Source organism: Talpa europaea (genome assembly GCF_964194135.1).
Source record: "Talpa europaea genome assembly, chromosome: 12".
In the NCBI taxonomy this organism is placed as follows: domain Eukaryota; kingdom Metazoa; phylum Chordata; class Mammalia; order Eulipotyphla; family Talpidae; genus Talpa; species Talpa europaea.
In genome coordinates, this window is record NC_140079.1 from 53,900,986 (window position 1) to 53,925,399 (window position 24,414).

At 46.0% G+C, this 24,414-nt stretch overlaps 1 protein-coding gene across 3 annotated transcripts in view; it reads right to left on the reverse strand.

Moving 5' to 3' along the window:
• The window catches only part of CACNA1E (calcium voltage-gated channel subunit alpha1 E), a gene marked incomplete at its 5' end in the record, with an annotated part of 298,790 nt that overhangs the window by 30,613 nt on the left and 243,763 nt on the right, over window positions 1–24,414 (reverse strand). For all 3 annotated transcript variants that reach the window (XM_084250600.1, XM_084250602.1, XM_084250601.1), the window contains 11 exons: window positions 1,858–1,983; window positions 2,673–2,756; window positions 5,943–6,053; window positions 6,662–6,826; window positions 7,602–7,803; window positions 8,647–8,784; window positions 9,800–9,960; window positions 13,068–13,164; window positions 14,671–14,682; window positions 23,236–23,342; window positions 24,011–24,070. In XM_084250600.1, coding sequence (XP_084106726.1) covers window positions 1,858–1,983; window positions 2,673–2,756; window positions 5,943–6,053; window positions 6,662–6,826; window positions 7,602–7,803; window positions 8,647–8,784; window positions 9,800–9,960; window positions 13,068–13,164; window positions 14,671–14,682; window positions 23,236–23,342; window positions 24,011–24,070 — 1,263 coding nt within the window. The remainder of the gene's footprint in view (window positions 1–1,857; window positions 1,984–2,672; window positions 2,757–5,942; window positions 6,054–6,661; window positions 6,827–7,601; window positions 7,804–8,646; window positions 8,785–9,799; window positions 9,961–13,067; window positions 13,165–14,670; window positions 14,683–23,235; window positions 23,343–24,010; window positions 24,071–24,414) is intronic.

Sequence of the window (24,414 nt, forward strand, 5' to 3'; positions counted from 1 at the left end):
ACCTTCTGTGATTTACCTTAGCCCTTATTCTATCTTCTCCTCTCTAGCATTTCTGATTCTGGACCATCTCTCCTACCCCCGCTTTGGAGAGGGGAACAAAGATGCATTCCTCTCTCTTTCTTATCGTGATATAAACTCTAACACAACACAAGAGAAAAGAGGGAGAAGCGGCTTGGGTAGGGGGCAGTGATGGAGAGCTGGGTGGTGCCAGGGCTGGGTGAGAGACAATCAGGCAGTGACAACGCTGTTCACACTGTGGGGCTCTCAGGTGCATGTTTGTAGAGGCAGCCTTGGTTAAATCATCTTTAAGAAAACAACTTCTATATCGTGTTCCAGGTCTGCTGCTAAAAGGATACGTCTGTCCATCAGTGTCATCTGGAGGCAAGTTCACCTGTCTTCACTTTTCTCTCTCTAGTCTGGAATAAGTGAACCATTTGGCCGTCATTTTTTGACATTCTTTTCTTTGTCCTCAATAGTAGAGAGTTTTTCAGAGAATTGGTGATGATGATAATATGACAGGCTGACACATATTCTCAAGAGATTCACAACTGTAACTTGTTGGGCAGGCCTCTAAAAAAATGTGGGGAGGTGAGTTTAAGAGCATTTTGTGTTTCAAATTTTAAATCCAAATTCATCTGAGACTCAGATGGTAAATTCTCGCTCAGGTTTTAGAATTCTCCTCTGTCACTAGGCTGTGGAAAAATAGTTTACAATGAGGTGAGGCCTCTTTAGGAGTTATCATCCCAAACAATGACTCAGGATACATTAAAAGATGTCAAGAGGTTGCTCTTAGGAGTCTGAAAATCCTTATAGCTGGTTTCACATCTCAATCCCCCAGGTCCTCGATGGAGAACTATTAAATGTTAATGACAGTAATGATGGCATGGGGTGAATCCTTTTCAGAAAGAGAAACTGAATTCACAGGCTTGTTGTCTTTAGTTCAATTTGTAATTAAATATATGTAAGGAATCAAAATAAAGACAATTCAATGTATCCACAATTTCTTGTCTTCGAATAAAATTAATTTTTAAAACATTCACTGATACTTTTTTTTACTAAAAGAACAATAGTAAGCATGTGAACAGCGCTTAGGCCCTCCAAACCTTCTGAAAAATGAGTATGAATATATGCTGGAGTCTGAAATTATTTAAGTATGTTTGGAAAGCTTCTTTTACTAGAAGTCTCTGCCATGAAAGTGGGTCTCAGATGTTTTTTGTATGTTTCACTCATATATCTCTCTCTCTCTCACACACACACACTCTCTCTCTCTCTCTCTCTCTCTCTCTCTCTCTCTCTCTTCTGTTCAGCCCCATGAGCCCCTCACTGTATTTACCTTGCCCAGAATTCTATTTGTTTGTAGTACATGGGTGCCATATATTCAGTGCTTCAGCAAACACACAGTGAAGACAACATGGGGGTGGGTAGGGGAGCTAGTGTGAGTCACCTTGCCATAAAACACAGCTTAGGGTGTCCTTTGCAAAGACTGTTATATAAAATAAAGAGACTGTCAAGTCTTTGAGTATGCAGAGGACATGTGACTACAGGAGGCTGGCTGGCTGGACACAGGGGCGGGCTCACTCAGGACGCTTTGGGATGCCTTAGGAGGAAATCACCTCACAAAACAAGCCTCCTGTCTCAGCAGACAGAAGATTACTGACGCCAAGTTGCAGTGTTTTTCAAGAATGAGATTTTATCTTATTAGATATAAGCGGACCACTGCCCAGTCCAGTTATGTGTGACCAAGGGGAGCTGTCTTTGAGACTTCTGACACTGGCTCCTGTGTATGTAATGGCACTGTCACCTGATGCTGCTTGATAGGACAGCCTCAACCCTCAGTTGGGGAGCCAGAGCTCTTACCTTGAAGGACTGCACAAATGTCCAGAGCAAAATACGGATGGTGTAGCCCTGCCGCAAGAGCTTGATGAGGCGGGCAGCACGAAATAGCTTCAGAAAGCTCATGTTAAAGCCACTGGTATTCACCAGCTGGTGGACCAAAAGGAAACATGTAATTAGTGACATTATGGTCATTTTGCATTTTAGTATTTTGCTTTTTCAGATAATAAAAATGGACATGGATTCTGTCTTTCATTCTCAACCCCAACTCCAGCCAATGGGCCAGTGAGGTCCAGCTCTAAGCCTTTCCGGGCCTGCCCTCAATTCCCAGGTAAAAGGTCAGGAAGTCTGGTCTCCCTACTTACTGCACAGGGTCCTCACTCTGCACTGGGAGGCCAAAATTTAATAATCCCTCTAGCACATGATGACCCTGCAATATTCAAGGAGAGTTACAATAAGCTCTCCAAGTCTTCTTCAGGATGAACAATTTTAGGGAAATTATCCAGGTCTATGAATTTGAGAGCAAAGATACTACTCATTCTATTTCCCAAAGAATCTCACAGAACATGGCACATAGTCGGTGCTCTTCTGGAATGTTCTATGCCTTGCACCCCATTATATGCCTGCTATTTGAATCATGCAAATGTAATAAAAACCTTCCATGAAATCCAGTGTCTAATATTAGCATTTTCTGTCTAAAGCTCTAGTGTGAGGAAGTGAACGCCCAACACTTGGAGGACTACACACATGGTTTGAAGAGTTAGAAAAATATATAAAGGATTTTTTAAAAATGCTATTCCAGGGCCAAGCTTAAAGACAAGGATCTAGGAGCCACTTACCTTGCTGTCTGTCAGAATAATTTCTGTGATACTGCCAATGACGGTGATGAAGTCAAATATATTCCAAGTGTCTCTGAAATAGTTCTACCAAGTAAATTCAGACACAGGAGCACCCCAAAAAGGGGGGAGAGAAAAGAAAGAATAAAAATGGAGAAAAGACATCTTTCATTATATAACTTTGCCACTTGGAATTAAAACTTGTCAATTCATGTACAAGTTCATTCTAACTTTGGCTTCATTTTCTTATTTCTAACTAGAAAAGCTCTTCCTCCTTACTAATTTAGGAAGTTCTTGTTTGGGAAGCAGTTCATCATTATTTGGAGACCTTGTTTTTGAAGTTGTCACTAAGAAGCTCCTATGTAAGAAATACACTGATGACCAAGGGACGTAAGTCCAAAAACCAAAGCTCATCAGTCACCCAGAAGACAATATCATTATTTACAATATCACTCTAAGGTTTTATGCCATGAAAATGTTACATTATCTATATCATGTCCCCTATAAATACACAGTTCCAACTTTCAATTATAATAAAAGTCACAGAAATCCCAAGTGACTAGAAATCATGGCTGTGTGAGGAACTGCCTTCAAACGAAGTACATCAAGCCTTTTCAAAACAATGGTTGATTGGCAATAGGTTGAGCAGACATCATCTTTCCTCTTTCTCTGCTGTTATACCTTGTGAGGAGGAGTCACTAGATAAAATACAGGGAAGCAGTAATAAAATGAGTGGGCTTAATAGAAAGTGGGCTATAGTCCCACGTCCAGAGCTCAGGTGAACACAGACCTTGGATCACAGTCCTTCAAAGAAACTGGACACTGGGTCTCCAAATAGTCACCACTTGTTTGGGAGAGCACCGCCCATAAAAGACTCCCAGAGCCAGGAAGAAGTGCTCCCCTGCCCTCCGCACACCAGGCTTTAGTGAATCCTCACTACATGTGCCAGACATGGGACCAGGTTCTGGCATTCTTTCAATTCATTGATTCTTTCCAAGGATCCTCTAGGTAGTGATGCAAACCCTATCTTCATATAAGCGTACTGAGTGGAAGGGCTAGCAAGTGGGGTAGGGAGAGAAGCTGTACTTCCTGAGCATCTACTCAGAACAAGATGGCCCGGATGCCTGGGCACACTACCTACCTGGCTACACACTGCAGAGCATCTAAGGTAGCTGTCATTCTTCTCATTTTATAATTGAGAAAAGTGAGGCTTAGTGGGGTATTTGCTGGGCATATAGTGAGCCCGACAGTCTCACAAACTCACATCTGTTAAGGATAAACACCTCCTCTTTCACGAGTGGGGCCAAGTTGAGTCTGTGAGTTTTTCAATTCTCAGGGGGTCTTCTATTCCCTCCCTGGGGAGAGTTCCTAATTCTTGGTTAGTTCCCACATAGTACTGCGAACACAAATATAGGTCTCAAGAGGATGCTCTAGAATTACATACAGTTTAAAATAGCACAGCACAGAGTATACTAGTAGATTGTAGTGGAGAGAGAGTGGACTTCGAAGGCAGATAGACCAGGATCTGAGCTAGAGCTCTGCCTTTTATAATCCTGGGCAGAGACTAGTAATCCCTGAGCCCTGGCTCATCCATAACAGAAAACAATAATGCCTATCTGATAGAGACGTAAAACATCTGGTACTTAATAAGGATAGCAACATCTATTCTTTTTCTTCTCCCACTTAATTCCCCTCCACTTTCTAATTCTACAGCCTTTTGTCATATAATCTGTAAAATGATAAGTTTTTTTTTTTTTGATTTTCAACTCCCTCATTTAAAATAACAATCATGATTTTATCTACCATGACTATTTTGGTCACTGAAAGAGTTTAACAAAGCAGAGTGTATCAGAGTAGCCTAAAAACCTAGAGTGCTATGTCACTGTTCAGACATTCAGGACTAGCAGTGCCTTTTATAGCTTGAAAATGCCTCCAAACCTTGAATGAAAATGTGCGGGTGAGGGTGGGAAGGAGGCAGGCTTGGGGCCGAGTCATCTAGTTAAGCCTGTAAGTATACAGTCAGCATTCACCATAATTAGACACATAATTGGGGAGTTAAGTCACAGACAATGTCAATACCACATGCAAGTAATCAAGAAGCATAGAAAATCTTTCCCTGTAATGGCACCAGCTTCCCCCTGCCCCTGCTCAGGGTTACACTGCATTTATTATAAAGAATCTTTGCTGATAGTAGTTTCTTCTAACTTTTTTTTTTTTAATTTCCCCACATTTCAAGACATTCAAAAGGGAGTCAAACAAACAATATCTGCAATGGGTTGCCTTCAACTCTCCTCCCTAAACCATTAAATCCAGGACTTTTCGAAGAACCATTAAGAGACCAAAAGCTAGCCTGAAATCCTTGCTCCCAGTTCTCAAGCCCAGCCCAGAGTCCCTGCTAAACCTGCTACCAAACAAACCCTTATTCACATAATAAGCAAAGTTTCTCTTTTTGCAGGAAAAGCTACATACACATATAATTTGAAATGGCAACTCACACATTAAATAAGTGTGAAACAGCTGTCAAGTGGATTTATCTGCATCCCACTGATCTTGCTTGTAAGCAGGGCAGAGAAAGGTTGGTGGCAGAGGAGGGATATTTTGTTTACAGGACACTGGAGCAAAGGGCTAGGTTTATTGAACACTCTTGAGAGCAGATGCAAGAATTTGCCAAACAATTATAATTAGTAGCTGAGAAGTAAAAGGAGGATTCACGCCAGAAAAATACACCCCAACCTCCCCAAATCCAATACCAGAATGCTACCCCTTCCTTCCGCCCCTCCCCATCCCTGCACACACCCTTTGAAGGTCATTAACCTTTGTAAGCTTAATAAATATTTTTTTGCTGTGGGCAGAAATTATTCTTCATGTGGTTTATGGGAAAAGGGTAATTAGGTAACATCTATTATTATGTTTAAGATTATGAGAGACAAGGTATTTTCCCATTTGAGTTGTGAAATTCTTATAAATAAGAATTTAAGTAAATAAGCACTCAAGGTTTGGGAGCCCAATCCTTATTTTGTTCCTTAATGACACAGACACTGCAGATCTTATAAGAACCCCTGACAATCTCCCCTTGACCCTGGCAGCATCTGACAGGACCAGAGCTAATGGCTTACAGGTATGGGCTGGGTCCTCACACATCATCTTGTTCCCATGGCAGGTGTGTGAACCATTTCTGGGATAGTGATAAGCACCCCCCTTCCAACAAAGGCTGGGAAGGTACCCCAAAAGAAGGGAAGGCAGCTTAACACTGGCGTAGGCTCTGTGACGTACCAAGAAGCCGAAGGCGATGACCTTTAGGACACATTCCAGGGAAAACACCATGGTGAAGGCGATATTCAGGTACTTCAAGGCTAGCTCATAGGTGCAGGGAGCAGAGTAGTACTGCCACAAAGAGAAAAGAGGAGAGAAAGAATCACAGGCTTCAGGTGAGAGGGGCGTTCTGTGCCGCCGGGGCAAGCCTTCTCTTACGCCTGCCCTTGGGGACACTCTGGTACGGGGTGTAGAAGGAGAGATGGACGCCAAGCCCTGGAGAGGGGAGCTCCATATTCTATATGGCAAAACAACATTGAGGCAAACACAGACCGTGCTACTTATCAGCAAAACAGCCAGTCTTCCTGGAGATGAAGGTGGGTGGGGCGGGAACAGTTTCTAGAGTTAATTACTATTTAGTATTAATAGGACCAAAGCTCTCGGCACGCGCCTTTAGAACCCTACACTCCTCTTTCTTCCCACTTGTCCACCCTTGACTGACTCTGACTGCCGGCCCCCAACTGTGGTCTTGGCAGCTGCTGGACGGGTACACTGCATTTTGCCCCAAAGACCCAGAGACTGGGCTGTTGAATGAGACAATATCAAAAAGAGATTCCATGACAGGAAAGCAGGTAAGGAGGCAGCAGTGTTTCCAGTGTGTCAGGCGTCCAGGCCATGGTGTGTGAGGGCACAGCCCAGAGAGCCAGCCGCCTGAGCACCTCAGGCCACGGGCTTCTCACCTTCATCATCAGCACCACGGTGTTCAGGGCGATCATGGCCATGATGGTGTACTCGAAGGACGGGGACACCACGAAGTGCCAGACACGGTACTGGAAGGTGTGCCTGTTCTGAGGCATGTAGCGGGTGAGCGGCTTGGCGCTGATGGCGAAGTCGATGCATGCCCTCTGTGGAAAGTCACAGTTGTGAGCTCAGCTCGTGTCCCTCAGCCTTGCACACTAGGGGCTCTCCATGAGATGGTTAGAAAAAGAGAATGGCACATGGGGGAAAAAAAAGGGAGGACTGGACAAGCAGAAGTAGCAATGGCAACAGGGATCATTTGGACAAAAGTATGTGTGAGAAATGCAGAATACACAGCAATGGAGGGGTTCTATCACATGGTCACTCAAGGTGTCCCTTTTACATGGCTGAGATGTACAGGCAGGAAGTCTTACTTGTTGACTCCAGTTAGAAGTGCAAATCTGTCTCCCTGTGCATCCCCATAGCTCTTAGCATTTCTCTTATAATCCCTGAGTTTCTAGTTCATTTCCATTACAAAAATACTGAACACCAGATTGTGCCAGAACTATGCTTGTGGTTAGAAAAATAGTAATAAATCAATCATATTCCCTGCCCTCATAGCAAATACACACTGCTGAGGGACCCAGCCAGGTGAGCAGACATCCTAATATTATAATGTTCTTGCATCGGTACCCCTACTTCCAGACTCTGCACTGAGCAACGGAGTTGATGGCATCATAAATACCTGATGTACTTTCTGGTTCTCTGTGCCTCCGGCCTGGGGGCACAGATCATGCCCCCAAAAATGTTTATTTAATGACTGAATAGTTAATGTTCCCCATCATCTCTTCCTAGTTCTTAATAGGAAAATTCAGGCTTCCTTCCTAACACCACTGGAGGTGGCTGGCCCCACCAACTCATGCTCAAGACCCCTTGTTTTACCTCATTCTTCTCCAGGCTGCACTCTTCCATCATCTTGTCCCCTTGCTCCTGGAAGGTGATGATGATCAAAGCCACAAAGATATTGACAAAGAAGAAGGGGAAGACCACAAAGTAGACCACGTAGAAGATGGACATCTCCATGCGATTGCTGCGGCTGGGCCCTCGGTCTTCCTCTGTCACGTCCACGGAGTGCTGCAGAACTCTGTGGGATGGGGGCCCCCCGGAGGGTGGAGGCAGTGTCAGCAGCTGCTCAGACTTGAGGCTTCATTAGGGGACTGCCACCTAGTCTATTTTCTGATCTGACTTAACTGCAGATCCTCCAGTAATGTGGGGAGGGAGAGTTCACAAGCAAGTTGGTGAAGATGCAGTGAACCAAGGCACTGCTCCTTCTAGCTCCTGTTCCATCAGGCATTCAACTCCAAAGAATCAGAGTGACATTATTATATAGGTCAGGTTGTCACACTTAATACCAAGAGACTCGGGATTTCAACTGGCATTTTATGACCAACTAGAGCATGCTGTTGCCCGAAAGGGGTGCCTTGGTAACTGCCAAGTCTGAAAAATCAAACTTCAGCTACAGGCAGCACAAGAAATTGCATTCTGCTCTCTTCCTCCTAAGCGGTGTGATCACAGAAAGTGTCTCTGTGTTCTGCCAGCTCATTCTTAATCCTCAATCTTCAGGTGCAGGGCCAAGTTGGAGGGAAAACCTATCTAAACAGCTCTAGGGACTCTCCTCAAGGGTGGAGAGTTGTTCAAGATTTATGTGTTCTAGAAGAGTCAGATGGCTCCACTGAAGTTCTCAACAGTTGGCTAAAACATTAAGGGTTTCAAATATTTTACTGACTTTGTTACCTCCCTCTTGATTTTTGCCTTAAGGATTTTCATTCTCCCTCTCTTCTGCCTGTCTCACCCACTCACAGACACTTACTTTCCCTGGTACAATAACAAGAGGTGAGCCTTGTTTAACTTGGCTCAGCTTCTCAAGGCAAACACGTGAGCAGATCCCAGTGTACAGAAAACCATGTCCACCAATCCCAACACTCACTGCGGCCACCCTTCTCCTGTGGAGACCGTGAAGAGAGTCAGCAGGGCCCAGATGATGTTGTCGTAGTGGAACTCATGGCGCTTCCACTCCCGGCCTTTTACTTCCATCTTGTTTTTCTCATGATCAACATAGTTGCCTCTAAAGCCAGAATAGAAATGAAAGAGCATCTTTTCATTACAGCTCTTGGGAGAAAAGTAGACCCTGTGAGCTTCAATAATGTAACGTAGTGGGCCTCCCCTGGTGGCGCAGCAGAGTGCTGGGCTGCGAAGCTGCCCGCAGCCTCTGCAGTGCCGGTTCGATCCCTAGCCACTGACGAGGGTCCCACATGGTGCGACAGACCTCTCCTGTCTCGCCTGCTGCTCCCCTCAGCAGTGTATTTCCTCTCTCTGCCTATTCTGTTCCCCACTCTGACTCTGGTGAATTCTCTCACCCTCCCGCGCTTCTGACTGTACCCAGTGCTTGTATGAATAAATAAATCTTTAAAAAAAATCATTAAAAAATAATGTAATGTAGAAATGGTTGGCGTATAAACACAAGGGAAGAGGAATAAAAATGGGATTTGTTACCCCATAGACATGGAAGACTAAGCCCTAATCCTTTCACAGTTGCCAAGTAACCTTGAGCAGCTGACTTAAATTTTCTGAGCCTCAGTTTCTACATCTATAAAATGCAGATAAAACCTATCTATGAAGGTCATTACAAAGATTTAAAACTGAAAGACTGGGGCACAAGGGATTAAACACCACACTATGAAGCAATCTGCAGCCTCTGCAGCATGAGTTCGATCCCCGGCCAGGGAGGTGACCCACATGGAGCAGCAGACCTCCCCTGTCTCATTCGCTGCTCCCCTCAGCAGTGTATTTCAGTCAGTCTGCCTGTTCTGCTCCCCGCTTTGTCTCTGATGAATCCTCTCACTGCCCCCCTCACCCTGCATCTCTGGCCTGTACCCCAGGTCTTGTATGCATAAATAAATAAATCTTAAAAAAATAAAAATAAAAAATAAAACTGAAAGACTGAGTGTCAGACCAAGTCTGACACACAAAAAGGAGCTCCATAAAAGGTTAGCGATTTCCGATGCAGACCTAGCCACAGAAGATGAGTGGGCCTCCTTGGAGCACACTTTAGCAGAATATCAAATGGTAGGTGCACTTACATGCACTCCTTCTCTGTGTCCTTGGAACTGTCTGTGCAATAGAAGAACTTTCCCTTGAAGAGCTGAACAGCAATGACAGCAAAGATGAACATGAAGAGCTTGTAGACAATGAGTATGTTGAAGACATTCTTCAAGGAAGTCACCACGCAGTCGAAGACAGCCTGTGGGGAGACAACAGACCTGCTGAGCCTGTTGTCCGTGAGGGCCCGGGTGCTTGCCCAGGGCTGAGTCAGGACCACTTCAACATCAAGAAGTTCCCCCTGCATGTTCCACCCCACTAAAAAAGTAACAGTTATAGGATTCAGAGCTGCCTTCCTTACTGGTCATAACTGCAAGGACTTAGCTGCTTGCCATGAATCTGAAAGCAGACTGAAATCAGCAGAGGGCTTCAGGCATAAAGGGAGCTCTTTGTAGGGTCCTGGGAGGTGCACTTAATGTGAAAGCACAACTACTGGCTGCAGAAAGGGATCTTCGAGCTCATTTAGTCCATTTTAGCCAACAAACACCGTGTCCCTGGTCTCCCACGGATCTGGCAACATTCTTCGACATGGTGTGTGTACTGGTTTTCTTGTTACCTTTCTAGGTGGATTAGAGTGATCTGAATGGATCAGAAGGTAATAAGAACCTATTACCTTTGTTCATTTTAATAAAATTTGTAGTGATTTCAGACACATGCTCCAGTTAAGTTCAACACTGCATGTCAACAAACTCCATTTAAATCTGGTTCTCCAAGGGATGACACTTAGCAGGTTTTGTGGGAAGGAGTGAGAGCAGCCCTCCTGTCAAACAGGAAAGACGGCAGAACCAGGGACTTGTACTCCAGGGAGAGGTGACGGGCCTCCCTCTAGGCAAATACATTCTAGATCCTAAGCCATCAGGAGTTACATGGAAACTTGACACATTTCAAGCCATTTTTAGGTTATTTTCTAGGTTTTTAGGTTCAGCTCACTGGAGAGTCTAGACCCATGGTGAAGCTGAATTTGTGCAGTTGCTTCTTCGCAGAGGGCTGAACATTCTGGTTTAATTAGTTCACCACTGCGGGGGAATGTGAGTGACACGCAGCCTTGTGGAATCATCTCAGCCACCTACATTTCCCTCAAGTTACGGAGCTGCAGATAGAGGAGCCAGCCCTTGCTAATTAAATGGAATTAAACAAGATTGCAGGTCGCTTTCTCCAGCCTGTTAACTAATGTCATCAAGCTGCACTGCACTCTTTGGGACCCCAACACAGACCAGAAGAGAGGGGCCCCTGAAGCCTAGAAGAACTGACAACAGTGCTCAGGGTCCCAGGCCTCCGGGCCAATATTTATTAGGAGCTGAGGCAGAAAGGAGTGACCATTTATGGACTGACCCGGGACAGGAGCAGGGCTGGGCCTGTTACTGGGTGGAAGGGTGGGTTGTAATGAGCAAAATGTGAATGGCTTCAGGACAACTGGATAATGCCACCCTCCAGAAGGGCAGGTCAGGCAGTGAGGGAGGAAGTAGCACAAGGTCACCTCCTTTGAAGCCTGAGTGTCTACTCAGGAATCCACTGGGAAGGACTGGGCCCTGGGCTCTGAGAGGAAGCCATGTCTCAGTCAGTTTGGCTCTTTAAGAAGTGAGCTCCTTTCTGTCTCAAGTCTTGGAATAACTTAGTTAAGTCACCTCCTTGCAGAGCCAGCGGGCTTATGGGGAAACAGGATCCTGAAGTTAATGTGGTGGAATGGGGAGGGTTGGTGGAAAATATCAGAGATGACTGGAATCCAGTGGGAAATGGAATTGGGGAGGGTGTGGCGAGGATGTGTGGAGGGGCAGCAGGCAGCATGCTACAGGGGCTGCTGGGTCTTCTTACGGGGACTACTCACACTGCCCATATCGCTAATATGTGAGTTACAATGTATCACCAGTCTCATTTCAAAGAAAGTCAAAGCATAAATTACTAGCTCCAGGCCCCAAAGTCCCCAATTCTCAGAGCTGGGTCTGATGCTCAAATGGCTTCTTTACCATGTGAATAGGGATTCTCAAACTGTACCATAGTACAGGCATCTGGCAAGAGGTATTAAAGGCACATTCCAAGGGCTCTGCTGCTCTGGGCTGGACCCAATAATTTGCATTTGAAGAAGCACTAAGTGGTCCAGATACAGGTGGCTATGACCCACCCTCTAGAAGACTGCACTGGTCCAAGTGTCTCTGCAAAGTGGGAACTCCCCTCGCTGGTGGTGGCTGGCTCTCATTCACAGAATTCAGGGAGGAAAAACTTTTCCCAGGAGGCCTCAGCTTCCATTAATAGCATTGTATGTATAGGGGAGGTGGGTCCAACACACCAGCAAACAATTCAAATGGTAATGCTCACCCTGGCAGCGGGAGGACTCCGGGAATGTCCCAGGGGTGGATGAGCAAGGGGTTGCACAGGGAGGGTGCTGGCCAGGATGGAGAGACCCTAGGTAATAAACCTGTTAAAATGCAGGTCCAGGGGCCTCCCTGAACATAGCAAGGAGTTAAGGGGCTAAGACGCAGCATTATGAAGCAATCTGCAGCCACTGCAGCATGAGTTCTCTCCCTGACCAGGGAGGTGACCCACATGGCACAGCAGACCTCTCCTGACTTGCCTGCTGCTCCCCTCAGCAGTGTATTTCAGTATATCCTCCTGTTCTGTTTCCCACTCTGTCTCTGGTGAATCCTCTCACCCCCCACACCTCTAGTCTGTACCCCAGCTCTTGGATGCATAAATAAATCTTCAAAAAAAAAATAAAATGCAGGTCCAGGCAACTGGAAGAACTTCATTCATCTTAGATCTACTTCTCCCAATGCTCTACTCTTGCCAAAAATCACTCTGTGCTTCAAGAACACGAAGAGTCGGGGTTAGGGAAGTCTTTCTTCCTCTTGAATGATTGAGGAAAGAAAATTCCCCAGGTAACTTGCCCTGACCCAGGGTGCAGACAGAAGACACAGGACTTTGGCAGCTTCCATTCTGGAGCATCAGGGGCAACTAATGGCACAAAGCCTCTGGGACAAAGTCACACAGGTTTTTTCCTGCAGGCAGGCGAGACCAGGGAGTATAAAATTCCATCTGGTGGTCTCAAAGGGCAAAAGCTCCATGACAAATTTCTTGGGATGTTGTTATTTTCCTTTGAAACTAAGACTCTTAGTTCAGACAAATGAAAAGAACCTTAATCCTGTGGGAGAAAGAGGTCCATTCCTAGGATGAATTCTCCAGAAGGAGACATACAGTGATTTAAGAGGAGGATGGGAGAGGGAGGCTCGATGCCAAGAAACTGGCAAGTGTTACCTTGAGCTTGGGCAGACGTTTGATGGTCTTCAGTGGCCTTAGGACCCGCAGCACCCGCAGGGACTTGATGGTCTTGATGTCCCGCCCCTTGTTGGTTCTTCAGGGGAAGGCCCCCAGGGATCAGATGATGGGGGAGAAATAAAAGTGACATTCACAGGGATGCATTAACAGGAGAGTAAGAGGGCAGAGAGGTGGGCAAGTAGCCAGAATGTGGATCAGAGTGACGCCCCCCACTCCCCCAAGTTCACACTCATGTGTGCTCATCCCTATAACACACACATACCCTTGTGCACTCACAGAGGAGGGCACAGGCACCCATGCACACGCAACTGAGGGTCTTCCTGTCCCTAACAGCCTGAGTAAGTCGGCTCAGCGTCACCTGGTGAAATTAAAATGGAAGACAGATCGACAGAGGAGCATGGCCAGCTGTCTACCTTGGATGCAGACCATGCCTAAGCCAGGGCTTCTTTAGTGGTAGCCTCTCAAAAACATTCACTGAGCTGACCAGACACCCATGGTTGAGAGTGTGTCCATCAGGGACTTGACCCTGCCCTTCCTTTACCTCTAGAATTGTCAACTTTGCAGAGTTCATTATAATGTTCAGGGGGGACAGCATTTGGAAGGGAGTGGGGACACAGCCCCATTGCTCTGCTGGGCTGCCTGTTCCGGGAAAACATGCCAGACAGGCTTCTTGCAGGGACCTTGGCTCATACCCCAGTTACCTATGTGGCTGACTCTTCCCAAGGCCCCTCCCCATTTCAGCTGCCGTACTTAGCACAGGCTGCAGAGACCCATACACATAGTTGGAGAAGGTCCAAAATGCAGCCCTGCCCACACTCATCCTTGCTTCACAGCTATGGCTCCCTATCCACTCTTTTGCGAAAGTTTGCCTCTAATAGATAAAACATATTTCACTTTTTATTTTTATGAGAGAGATGAATAAACCAACCTGCATTTCCCTCTCTACTCTGCTCCTCCCCTGAAATCTTTGCATTCAGCTCAAACTATTGCAATTTGTACAACTAACAGATGGTGGGAAATGAGACACAATAGTGAGCTCAGGCTTAGTTCTTCACTCACTGGCCCAGATCAGCATCACACTTACAGTCTGAGGATACGCAACCCAGGACATCAGATAGGAACTCCCAGGGCTTCCCCCCAGCATGTTCCAGCCCTTTCTGCCATTCCCACCTCCCCGGACAGGGGAAGAGATGTCTATCTACCCTTCACAAAAGGCCATGTGGGAAGAAATTTAGTATAGTTCAAAGAATGCTGACTTTGTCCTGAATATGAATTTTAAGATCCTCTTCATGCATATAGGACCAGGAACTTCAAGTTCGTTTTATTCAAAAATAGATCTAAATATAGATAACCAAAAAATATTGCAATGATAAGGTCTTTTAAAACCAGGGGCTGCTATATATTTATATTTTATCAATTCTTTTACTGCATTAGATTTTGATCTCTTGGACATCCAAGAAAACTTCCTTAGGAAGTCACAACCCCTTTCTCAATGGGCCAGTTCCCCTTCCCTCTCAATCACACTTCTCCAAACCACTCCCAATATATTTTACTTCAAAGAAAAATCCAAGAAAATATTTACCCCAAAGCGTTCCTATGGAGCATCCCAGCAGAAAGCAGTAAAAAGGAAAAAAAAGGGGGGATGGGGGGAGAAAAGGGAGGCTGTCAGAAAAATTCAGGAAGGAAAGATATTCTTGTAATGACAGGAAACTGGGGAAGCCCAGACCCAAGGGACCCTACCTAGAGGCACGGACAGACCCACACCTTCTGGGGCAGGAGGGCGAGGCACCATTTGCTCTCTCCACACCTCTCCAATCTGCTAAGACCTTTTGTGAGCACCAGCGAAGCTGCCTCGAGCCAGGTGGCATATGGGTATTGTCCTTTCTTCCTGGAAGCCTTGTTCAATTGAAGTTTTCTAAATATAGGCTTTTACTTTTACTTCCTTGGTAGTCTTCAGACAAGCTCTCTGTTTCCAGTGAATTTATAAGAAACTAGAGGATTCATGCCACTCTGGGGCAGAAATGACCTCTTGGGAAAGGTGTTTCACATCATGGGGACATCTTCCTGCTTGTGCAGAATTTCATCTGAAGAGGGACATGCAACCACTTTGAAAAGTTGTTCTGACATTTCCCTGAAGGGCAGAGGAGCCTTATAAAACTACTTCAAAACATGGGGGAATACATGTGTATTAAGGTCCTGATGTCCCATACGAGGATGCCTTTTGATGAGTTAAATGATCAACTTTCCCATTAGCTATTTACTCTGCAGTGTGAAGCTCTACTGGTGAGGTTTACCGCAGTAACAAAGGGCAAGAGCATATATATTTCGAGACAGAAATAACAAGAGCTAACTTTTTGAGTATTTATTCTTGGCTAAACTAAGCCATTTTAGTACAACTCTTTCTTTAGACCTTCTGAAAACTTTAGAAGACAGGTACTGCCATGCCCATTTCATGGCTGGGATTCACAAAGGCTAAGACCCAGTGCTAGCAGAGCGAGCTGGAACTTGAATCCAAGTGTGCATGGTGCTGAGTTGGGCTATTGAGCCTCTACACTGGCAGGTTTTAGTTCCAGGCTTTGTCAAGTAGTTCACCAGTTCTAGAGCTAGGAAAGAATTCCAAAGTCCACTTAATTGCAAGGGAAACTGAGGCCATGGGAAGATGTGCCCAGGATAAGATCAGTCAGTGAATGAACTGCAGATGATCCCACTGCCCTGAGGAAATTGACAATCTGACTTCCGTTCTTAGTTGTTGGTTGTTGTGAATGTTACTGTTTCTCCCTATCATTCCTTACGTTTCATTAATGTACCAAAACACTATGTTATACCACCATATGCTATATGCAAAGACTTCTAATGACCAATTTACTTAGGAAATGATCCCATACTCAAAATAATATTCATTTCTACTGTAAAGGCTAAATGAGTGGAGAATGAAACCCAAGCCTTTTAAGTCTTAAATCCCTTGTGTGATAATCTCCAAATGTTCAGAGAGCAGATAGAATGTTTCCCCTTGAATTCTAACAGCTTCTTTTCACACATGAGAGTTGGTAGGTCAGCCAAACATAACTTTATCCCAATTAAACAGCATTGATGGAGTCCTTAACAGATGTCAGGTATTCTTCCAGGTGCTCAATACACCACTGTGAACAAATGAGGTCCTAGCCTCTCGGGAGTTACCTAGTCTACTAGGAAGACAGGCCTCAAGTAAACAAACAAGGAGGTATCTGTTCCTTCTAAATGAAAGGAGCATGCCATGCTAGGTGCCACAGGAAAAACAGAATTCATTTGATTGAAAACTTTACCAAAACAACAACACAGATCGCCCTCCACTTCCGAGGCTGCATTCACCTAGAAGAAAAGCTAAGGGACATTCTTGCATATCTCTTCAGATAAGAGGGAGGAGGCTCTACCACCATGAGAAGGAGGTCTAGGATCACACATTCCCACCTTCCATGTGCTGCCAGCCCAGGTCCTTAACACAGACCTTTACCTACAGTAACACTTGAGTGGTTTCTCAGGGGTTCCCATTGACACCCATCTCATACACCTGTTCAATTGTTCTAGTTAAATCACTATGCAAAAGGTAAAAGGGGTAAGCCTTGCTGTTTAAAGGAAGGTACACTATTTGTTGTTCCTCACATATCTGGATAAAGGGCAGGATTTGCAATTAATTTTGTCTCAGAATCCTAGTATACAGAACAAAGGAGTTCTCTGACCTTTGTGTGTGTGCACACATGTGTGTGTGTTGTGTGTGTGTTGTCCCTTGTTTTGGAAAATGGGGTTTCTTGATGGTACACTCTGATCTTAACTGACTGAGGCTGCCAAAGTACAGGGTGGGAGGCTGTCCGTCCCGTTCTGCCTTTCACAAATTTGAGCCAGGAATAGTAATCAGACAGAGACCAAAAGTGATATAGAGATTAATCATTGCTCTGCACATCTTTCAGACAGGTCTACTGCAGAGAGCCCCTGGAAGCTACAATGCTGAGCAGTTGCAGAAGAGCACACTTGTAGTCTGTTTTAACATGTTCAGCACCAATTTGAGAACTGCCATTTGCAATGAAGGGAATACTGGACAGCAAAGCCAGAGAGTCAGAAGTCCCGCTAATTTAAATGTATCATAACTTATACATGGGCTGGGCCAAACTTCCTTGCTCAAATGCATGCATATGTCTTATTTAAGCCATTGTCAAAGGCAATAAGAGCAAGAGAGATGTTTTATCAGACCAAGAGAACAAACTCATTAAGTCACCTTGCTTTAGAAATAATTCATGTGGGCCTCCCTGGTGGCGCAAGGGGTTAAGCACAGCACTATGAAGCTATCTGCAGCCTCTGCAGCACAAGTTGGATCACCGGCCCACCAGGGAGCTACCCACATGGCACAGCAGATCTCTCCTGGCTCTCCCATTGATCCCCTCAGCAGTGTATTTCAGTCAGTCTGCCTGTTCTGTTCCCCACTCAGTCTCTGGTGAATCCATTCACCCCTTGCACCTCTGGTCTATACCCCAGTTCTTGTATGCATAAATAAATCTTTTTTTTTTAAAGAAATAATTCATGCAATCTTTACAAATCATTTAAGTATAATAATTTGGTAACACTTTGCTAGTCTTTGCTGCTAAATATATAATCAGAATTTTTTTTACGCTGCCTAGCTAATTACTGAAATTTTATCAGGTTTAAAAATTGACTCTAATGTTAAAATCTAAGGAAAATTTCACAAGCTCGGGTACACTGGTCCCACTTTAATGGGGAATCAATTGGGCCACCCATTTTCCCATTTATTCCCTACTTATTTGGTAAGTTCCTGGCTACTCTCCAGGAAAAAGTGCCTCATTTCTCTTGTATCTCATCAGTAAAAGATGAGAATTTTCCAGCTCAATTGTCAAGCTTCTTTTCAGCTCTTCCTCTTGTTTCATTCACTGCAATCTTGCACTTCAGCTTTCTAGTTCCACTTTTCTCAAGACATGCTCCCACATTAATTTCTGCTAGGAAAGGACCCTCCTTCCATGGGGAACAGAGCAGGGACAGCAGGTTCTGAAGACTCCTTCCTCCTTGAAATGGAAAGGCCTTCTGCCCTCCCCATGGGCCCCCGAGGAAACAGCACAGAGATCTACAGAAATCCCTTGCACTAGGGGGATGGACACTCTGGTTGCAGTGTAATGGGGGCAGGGGTCATGCTGTGAGGCGTCTCATGCCCCTTGCTAAAGTGCCTGGACTACTACTTGGTAGGCGATAACAACTGTCATTTAATTTGTACTTACTAAGTATTTGGCACTATCCTGGACACTAAACGTATTTTACCATATTCGATTCCCACAATACCAAAATAGAACTATTTTTAATTTTTACTTACAGGTGAGCAAGTGTAGGGCCGGCGAGTTAAGAGAGTTAATGACCAATAGGGCTGGAATTCAGACCTGCGTTTGCTGACTCTGAAATCCATGCTCTTACTTCTGATGTGACTCCACCTTTTCAGATCGGAACCACTGGCGAGTTTTAAGCGAAGAAGGAAACAGCAAAATAATCCAGTATTTCTGAGCTCAGACACTGAGCTATCTACCCTAGAGCCCTTAGCCAGTCTGGGTCTATGAGGGTTCATGGGAAGAAAATGGTGCATCAGGACTGACAAGGTCATGGATTCCCTTCTCTACCACCTCTCCATAGGCCTGGTCTGCCTCCAGTTGGAGAGAGAAGGCTTTGCAGGCTGAGGGGAGAGCTAGACCAAGCCACCACTTTTGAGTAACAGGGAATAATGGAACTAAGTAGAACACTGTAGGTAGAATGCAACTTAATGTAATGAAGAAAGCACTGAATTTGAAATAAAAAAATTTCTGTTGCTTAACAGTGGACTTGGTGACTGGCTAGTCAAATGAGTCAAACCTCAATCAATCCATTTCTCAAGTGCAAAACAGGACTTTGTGATGAATGAAATAGAAATAAAAGAAAGCAAAATTAATATTCTCAAAATTCTCAGTATTCTCAAGACCCATGTAAAAAGGGGAGGAAATTTTCCCTTTGCGTTGAAAAGGGTGATTTGTATAGCTTGTCTTGAGAGAGAGAATTCTCTGGAACTTGGTAAGGCTAGTTCATTTGTTTGTGTGAAGAACCGAATTCCTCACTGTGACTTTGCACTGCTCAGCTGCTGCCACCAAGGATTATTTCTTCCTGACGCATACCTCAGCATCTCTTTGGGTCACTTACGACCCACCACCTTTCTTTGCTCTGAACAATTATAGCCCTAGCACGATGCTATGTGGTAAATAATTAATCCTTTTCTTGAGGCACATGGACCTTCACAAGCTCCCATTACACAATCATCATAACCTTAGCAAATTTTCTCCTTGACAACACATAGCACCATAATGAAGGTATTTTTATCCAGGCACTGGGAAGCAGGAGACAGCAAAGCATCGATCCATCTCCAAGCAGTTTTGTTACTCAATCTGGTGAACAAGTGACCTGATTTGTCTTGTTTCTTAGTTGTCTTCTTGCACACATATCCCCAAACTCCTCATCTGCTGGAACATTCTAAGACTGCTTTGGTGCCGGCTGAAGTCCAGCCAACAGACTCCCCCAGCTGGAGACTAGTCTGTAATGCCAGGCTCTGCCACCATGAGTGTGTATGAAGCAGATGGCAGGCACATCACATGATCTAGACTGATACTTCCTGAGACCCATCATGGACTCTTCTGCCCCGAGTGACTCCAAAACCTTCTTTTAAATCTGGAGGCCATGGTGATGGGTTTTCTACTCACCCTGCAGAACTGGGCTCTTCCTGCAACTGTGAAGGTTCCCCTCCTAAATCGGGCGATTTTTGCATGTGGGCCTGGTGAACAGACTTGTGGGTTGGCATGTGTATGGAGCCATGTTCCCTAACTGGATCACTTCATGTTGCTTGGTTCTGTGGAGATCCCTTTCACATCTGACCACCTTCCAAATGTGCCACTTGTGAATAAAGAGAACCCTGGGGGACTCACATCCATTGTGCCATATGGCTAAGGTCACCAAGTGCACACTCTACAAAGGGCTCCCCAAAAGCAATGTATTTTCCAGTGTTCATGGAAAGACATAGATGCTGGCGCTTAATGCCAAGAGCAGGCAGACTGGAAACATCTCTTTCATATACTCCCTCCATGTGGCTCCCACATTATCCCTCCATTTCCTTCCCAAATCCCATTTTCAAGGCAGTTAGGGGATAGTACTACAGTGGGTACCCCAAGAGTCCATGGCCAATAATGATCTTTAGGGTCTCTGGCTGGACACAGAATCAAGGTGACTTTAAAGCTGGAGTCATGAGGAATCACATCCTTCTATCTGCTCATTGCTGGAAATTTCCAACCCAGTTCAGCCAGCATCCTAAATCCACAGTTAATGGGGTACCTGATGGCTACATTTAATTTTAATCTTCCTTTCTCTGACACAGAGCTGTGGAACAGGATGACTTGTCCAGCTCACAGTAAATGGGTCTTCTTTGCATGAGGCATGACCTTGTCCACTGTTTCTCCCCTCATAAGATTAATGTGCAGTCAGTCGGCTTTGGGAGAGTCCCTTTCAGTTCTAGAAGAACAGGGTCTGTCAAAATAGAAGCCTCAAAGCAAAGCTTGAGGTTTGAAGGACTACCTCGGATACCAGCAGTCAGTACATATACAGGAGAGGCATCAGTACCATAATGAAGGAGACATGTATGTTCTGCTATTGCAAGCAAGGCTCTGCAACTGTGAGCACGTGCTAGCAGGGGGCTCTGAGTCGTTGTTCCGTTCTCACCTGTGCACACTTATACCTTCACATCCAAGCCCCAAGCTCTAAACCAGAGCCAGACTACCACATTCTATGGCTCCTGAGGGTCCGCCTAAATCTAATGTCATCTGTGCCTATGCATTTCACTGAATGGATTCCGAACCAGCTCCACCCCTGAAGCTGTCTGGTTCTGGATGCATTCAAAGCACAGCGTCCATCTCCAAGACACGGGCAGTGTCAAGTGTCAGGAAAGTGACATGCTTCAATAAAAAGAATGTAATAAAAGCTAATGTGAGAATTCCGGTTCCTTCTGGCATCAAGAGGCAGATTGACTCATGTTTCTCTTTCTGGCTAAGGGCTGAATATTGAAAGGCCAAGCACGGCTGTGATCCAGATCCCCCATGTGCCAGGGAGTCCTGACCTTACCTCGTGCCCTGCTACTACAGCAGACAGCCGTGGGGAGCTTCAGCATCAGCTGCAGAGAGCTCACATAATGCTGGATGAGGCACAGGCCTCAGTGGGGGAGGAGGTGAGAACAGAAGAGCCAATTATTTTTCTTTGAAAACTGTTTGTGTTGACAAGCCATTAGAAGTGGTGAATTTACTATTTAGAATCCAGCCCAGAACAGCTCACCTGGTGACTTGATTTGAGCCCATCCAGTTACATGTGGAGCAGTAGGAATGCAGAGGTGAGGGGCCTGGGGAGCAGGGGTGCATGTGTGTGCACACAGACACTCACGCCTGTCCTCTCGTGCATTTCCTCCTGAGCTGCAGTCCCTGCCCACTGGCCACCTTCATCCCTTCACTAAGCAATGCAGATGTGAATCCTGAGAGTCACAGTCACCATACAGCATCCTCTAGAAGGTGCTGAATCTCATAAACTGGCAGTCACGTGACTCCCCTAAGAGACAGCTGGCTCCAGGTGTCCCCCACCCCACATACCCTGCTCCCACAAATGAGGTAATATGCTTGGAGTGCAGAGACCCAGGAATGCCAAAGTTGAAGCCATCTCTGCTTTTTCGTGCAGGAAACCAGGAAACAGGAATAAGTGGTACCAGAGTGTGAAGAAATTAGGAAAAGCAGCTCTGGTCCTCCCATGGAAATAATTATCAGAAGAATCCCTCTTTTCCACAAAGGAAAAGATAATTAAAAGATTTCAGAGATCCAGTGACTCACTAGATTTTTTCTTGAAACCTCAGAGAGGGAAAGGCACAGCTTGAGGCATTCATAGTTGGCAAACACTTGGTGTCTCCATATAGCCTCAAAAGCAGGGGCTATATGGTGAGGACAAGGAATAGGGAAGGCCAGACCTAACCTCTGCCCACTTCCCTACACAGGTATTAGGCTTAAGGAGACCTGAGTGTTCTTATAAATGCTTTATAATGCACACTCAGTGTGGACCTCAGAATCAGAGGATTCTTGGGGTACCCCGCAGAATACCTGATCTGAGAACCAACAGAGAGACTTCAGCTTTGTGGCTGCTAAGGCTTCACCTGCCATCAGCACCAAAACCACCACTGCCATGTTTCATAGGGTACAGAGTAAGAACAAGACAAATGACAGCCCTCCAGCCTGTCACCACTGCTCTACATCTGAGGGGGACCGTGGGACTTGTGGAACGAGGCAGGCACGCAGAGACTGCCTCAAAATGTCCCTCCTCCTGATGGCACCCTGACACCTACCTAGTACCAGCTTAGGGAAAAGACTGATGACACGCCTGCCTCCTGGCTATCCCCGGAGGACTAAGAGAGCCCCTTCCTTGGCTGGATTCAGTATGAAAAATCAGAACGTGGGTGAAAACCTGCTACAGCTGGATCAATATTTGAAAAAATCCCCTAAGTATAATGAACCTGGTTTACTGTTACCTGAATAGGTGAAGGCTATTTTTTCGAAGTCTGTTATCCAGGAAGTTTGGTAACGTCTTTCCTTCTAGAATGAAACATTATCAGTAACGTGCTTATGTCCCTGGAAGAACTCACTCTGAGGGAGAGTCCTGCTCCCGGGCAAAGAACGTCCATGCCCAAATTCTGTGAGCCTCAACTCTCCATCTTCCTTTCAAGCTGATCACTGTTTGACAGAATTGAGAAATGAAAGTGCACACCCCTAGATCCCTCCTGGAGACCACAGTGGCACTGCCCACTCTGGCAAGCACCTACCCGTATGCACTCATGTACAAGAGAGGAGCTCCAGGGCCTCTGAATTCTCCCTAGCTACTATCCCTGCTCCTCCTTCCCTCTGTAAACTGATGTGAGCTGATGCTGCAAGGTTCTTAGGGGTAGGTTTCCAGGCCAACATTTTTAGTTTGACTCTGAGTGAATTACTTTTCAGGCTGGCCCTGGAGGAGGCCTCACATCCGCCAGGATCTCAGGAAGTAGGGAGGGAAGAAAATTGAATATGAAGAGAGAGTTACTTACGCCAAAGCGAAGGCCACCAAGGCACCAACCACCACCACAAAGTCCAGGATGTTCCACAGGTCTCGGAAGTAGGACCCATCCTGCAGGATCAAGCCCTGGTCTATCATCTGTGGGACAGGGATGTGAATAGCCACGGATGAGCCAGGAGGTAGTGGCAGGGCACACCCTGAGCTCCAGGGTGCTTAAGGTGACACCTCCATAGCCAGCGTCATCTCCAGAACCAGCCCTTCCCAGGATGTGTAGTGCAAGAGGACGCAGGTCCCATGGGCTTGCTGCACAAATCTGTGAGCCCGGGGCCTCTTCTCAGAGCACTGGGGTGCAACTAGGTTACCTGGAGGTCACAGAACACTGACACCTTTCAGCAGTGACTCAGAGCTCCAGGCACAACCTCTGTTGCACAGAAGGGCAAAACCCCAGATGGGAGTGAATTAGGGTGGTGGGGAACAGACTGGGGGGTAGATGGGACCAGATGGTGTCCAGGGAGACTCATCCCTATCTAACCCTTGACATGCACCAGGGGGCCCAAGCCAGGGGGCACATGAGGGAGGCAAGCCCCCAAGCCTGACTGCACACTCTTTGCCAGCCCAGCTCCTCCCTGGGCCATCTCCACAGCCCGCTGCCACTCTTCAGAGATTTCAGAGGATCCCCAGACCTGAGGAAGTGGACACCGAGGTTGGCATTAGCCGGCTGGTGACAGCATGGGGGAAGGGCTCTACAGGAGAGGAATGGGTGACCCAGCCGTACCGGAGCCCAGGTTCTCTCTGGGGGATTTTACCTTTATAACCATCTCAAAGGTGAACACGCCAGTGAAGACATAGTCAAAATACCTCAGGACCTGTAAGACACATGTAGTGGGGGGATAGGGGTCACGGGGGTCCTCAGCCTACACACACTTCCACCTGCCACAAATACATGCAGGCTGCAGGCACACCCAACCCTATGCATTTCTGCCTCAGGCTGAATTGTCACGGCTGGTTGGACGCAGGATGCAAAGTAGCCTTAGGTCCTGCTGGAGTCAAGGACCAGGTGGTCAGTTTCTGGCCTTTCTCTCCTTGTACCCCACACTTCTCCCCCTGAACAGTTCTGGCTCAGGACCGGGAATCCTGGTCAGTTTCTACCCTCCTCCCTCCTACGTCTGTGTACAGCCTTGGGCCCTCCAGGTGTCTCAATTCTCCAAGG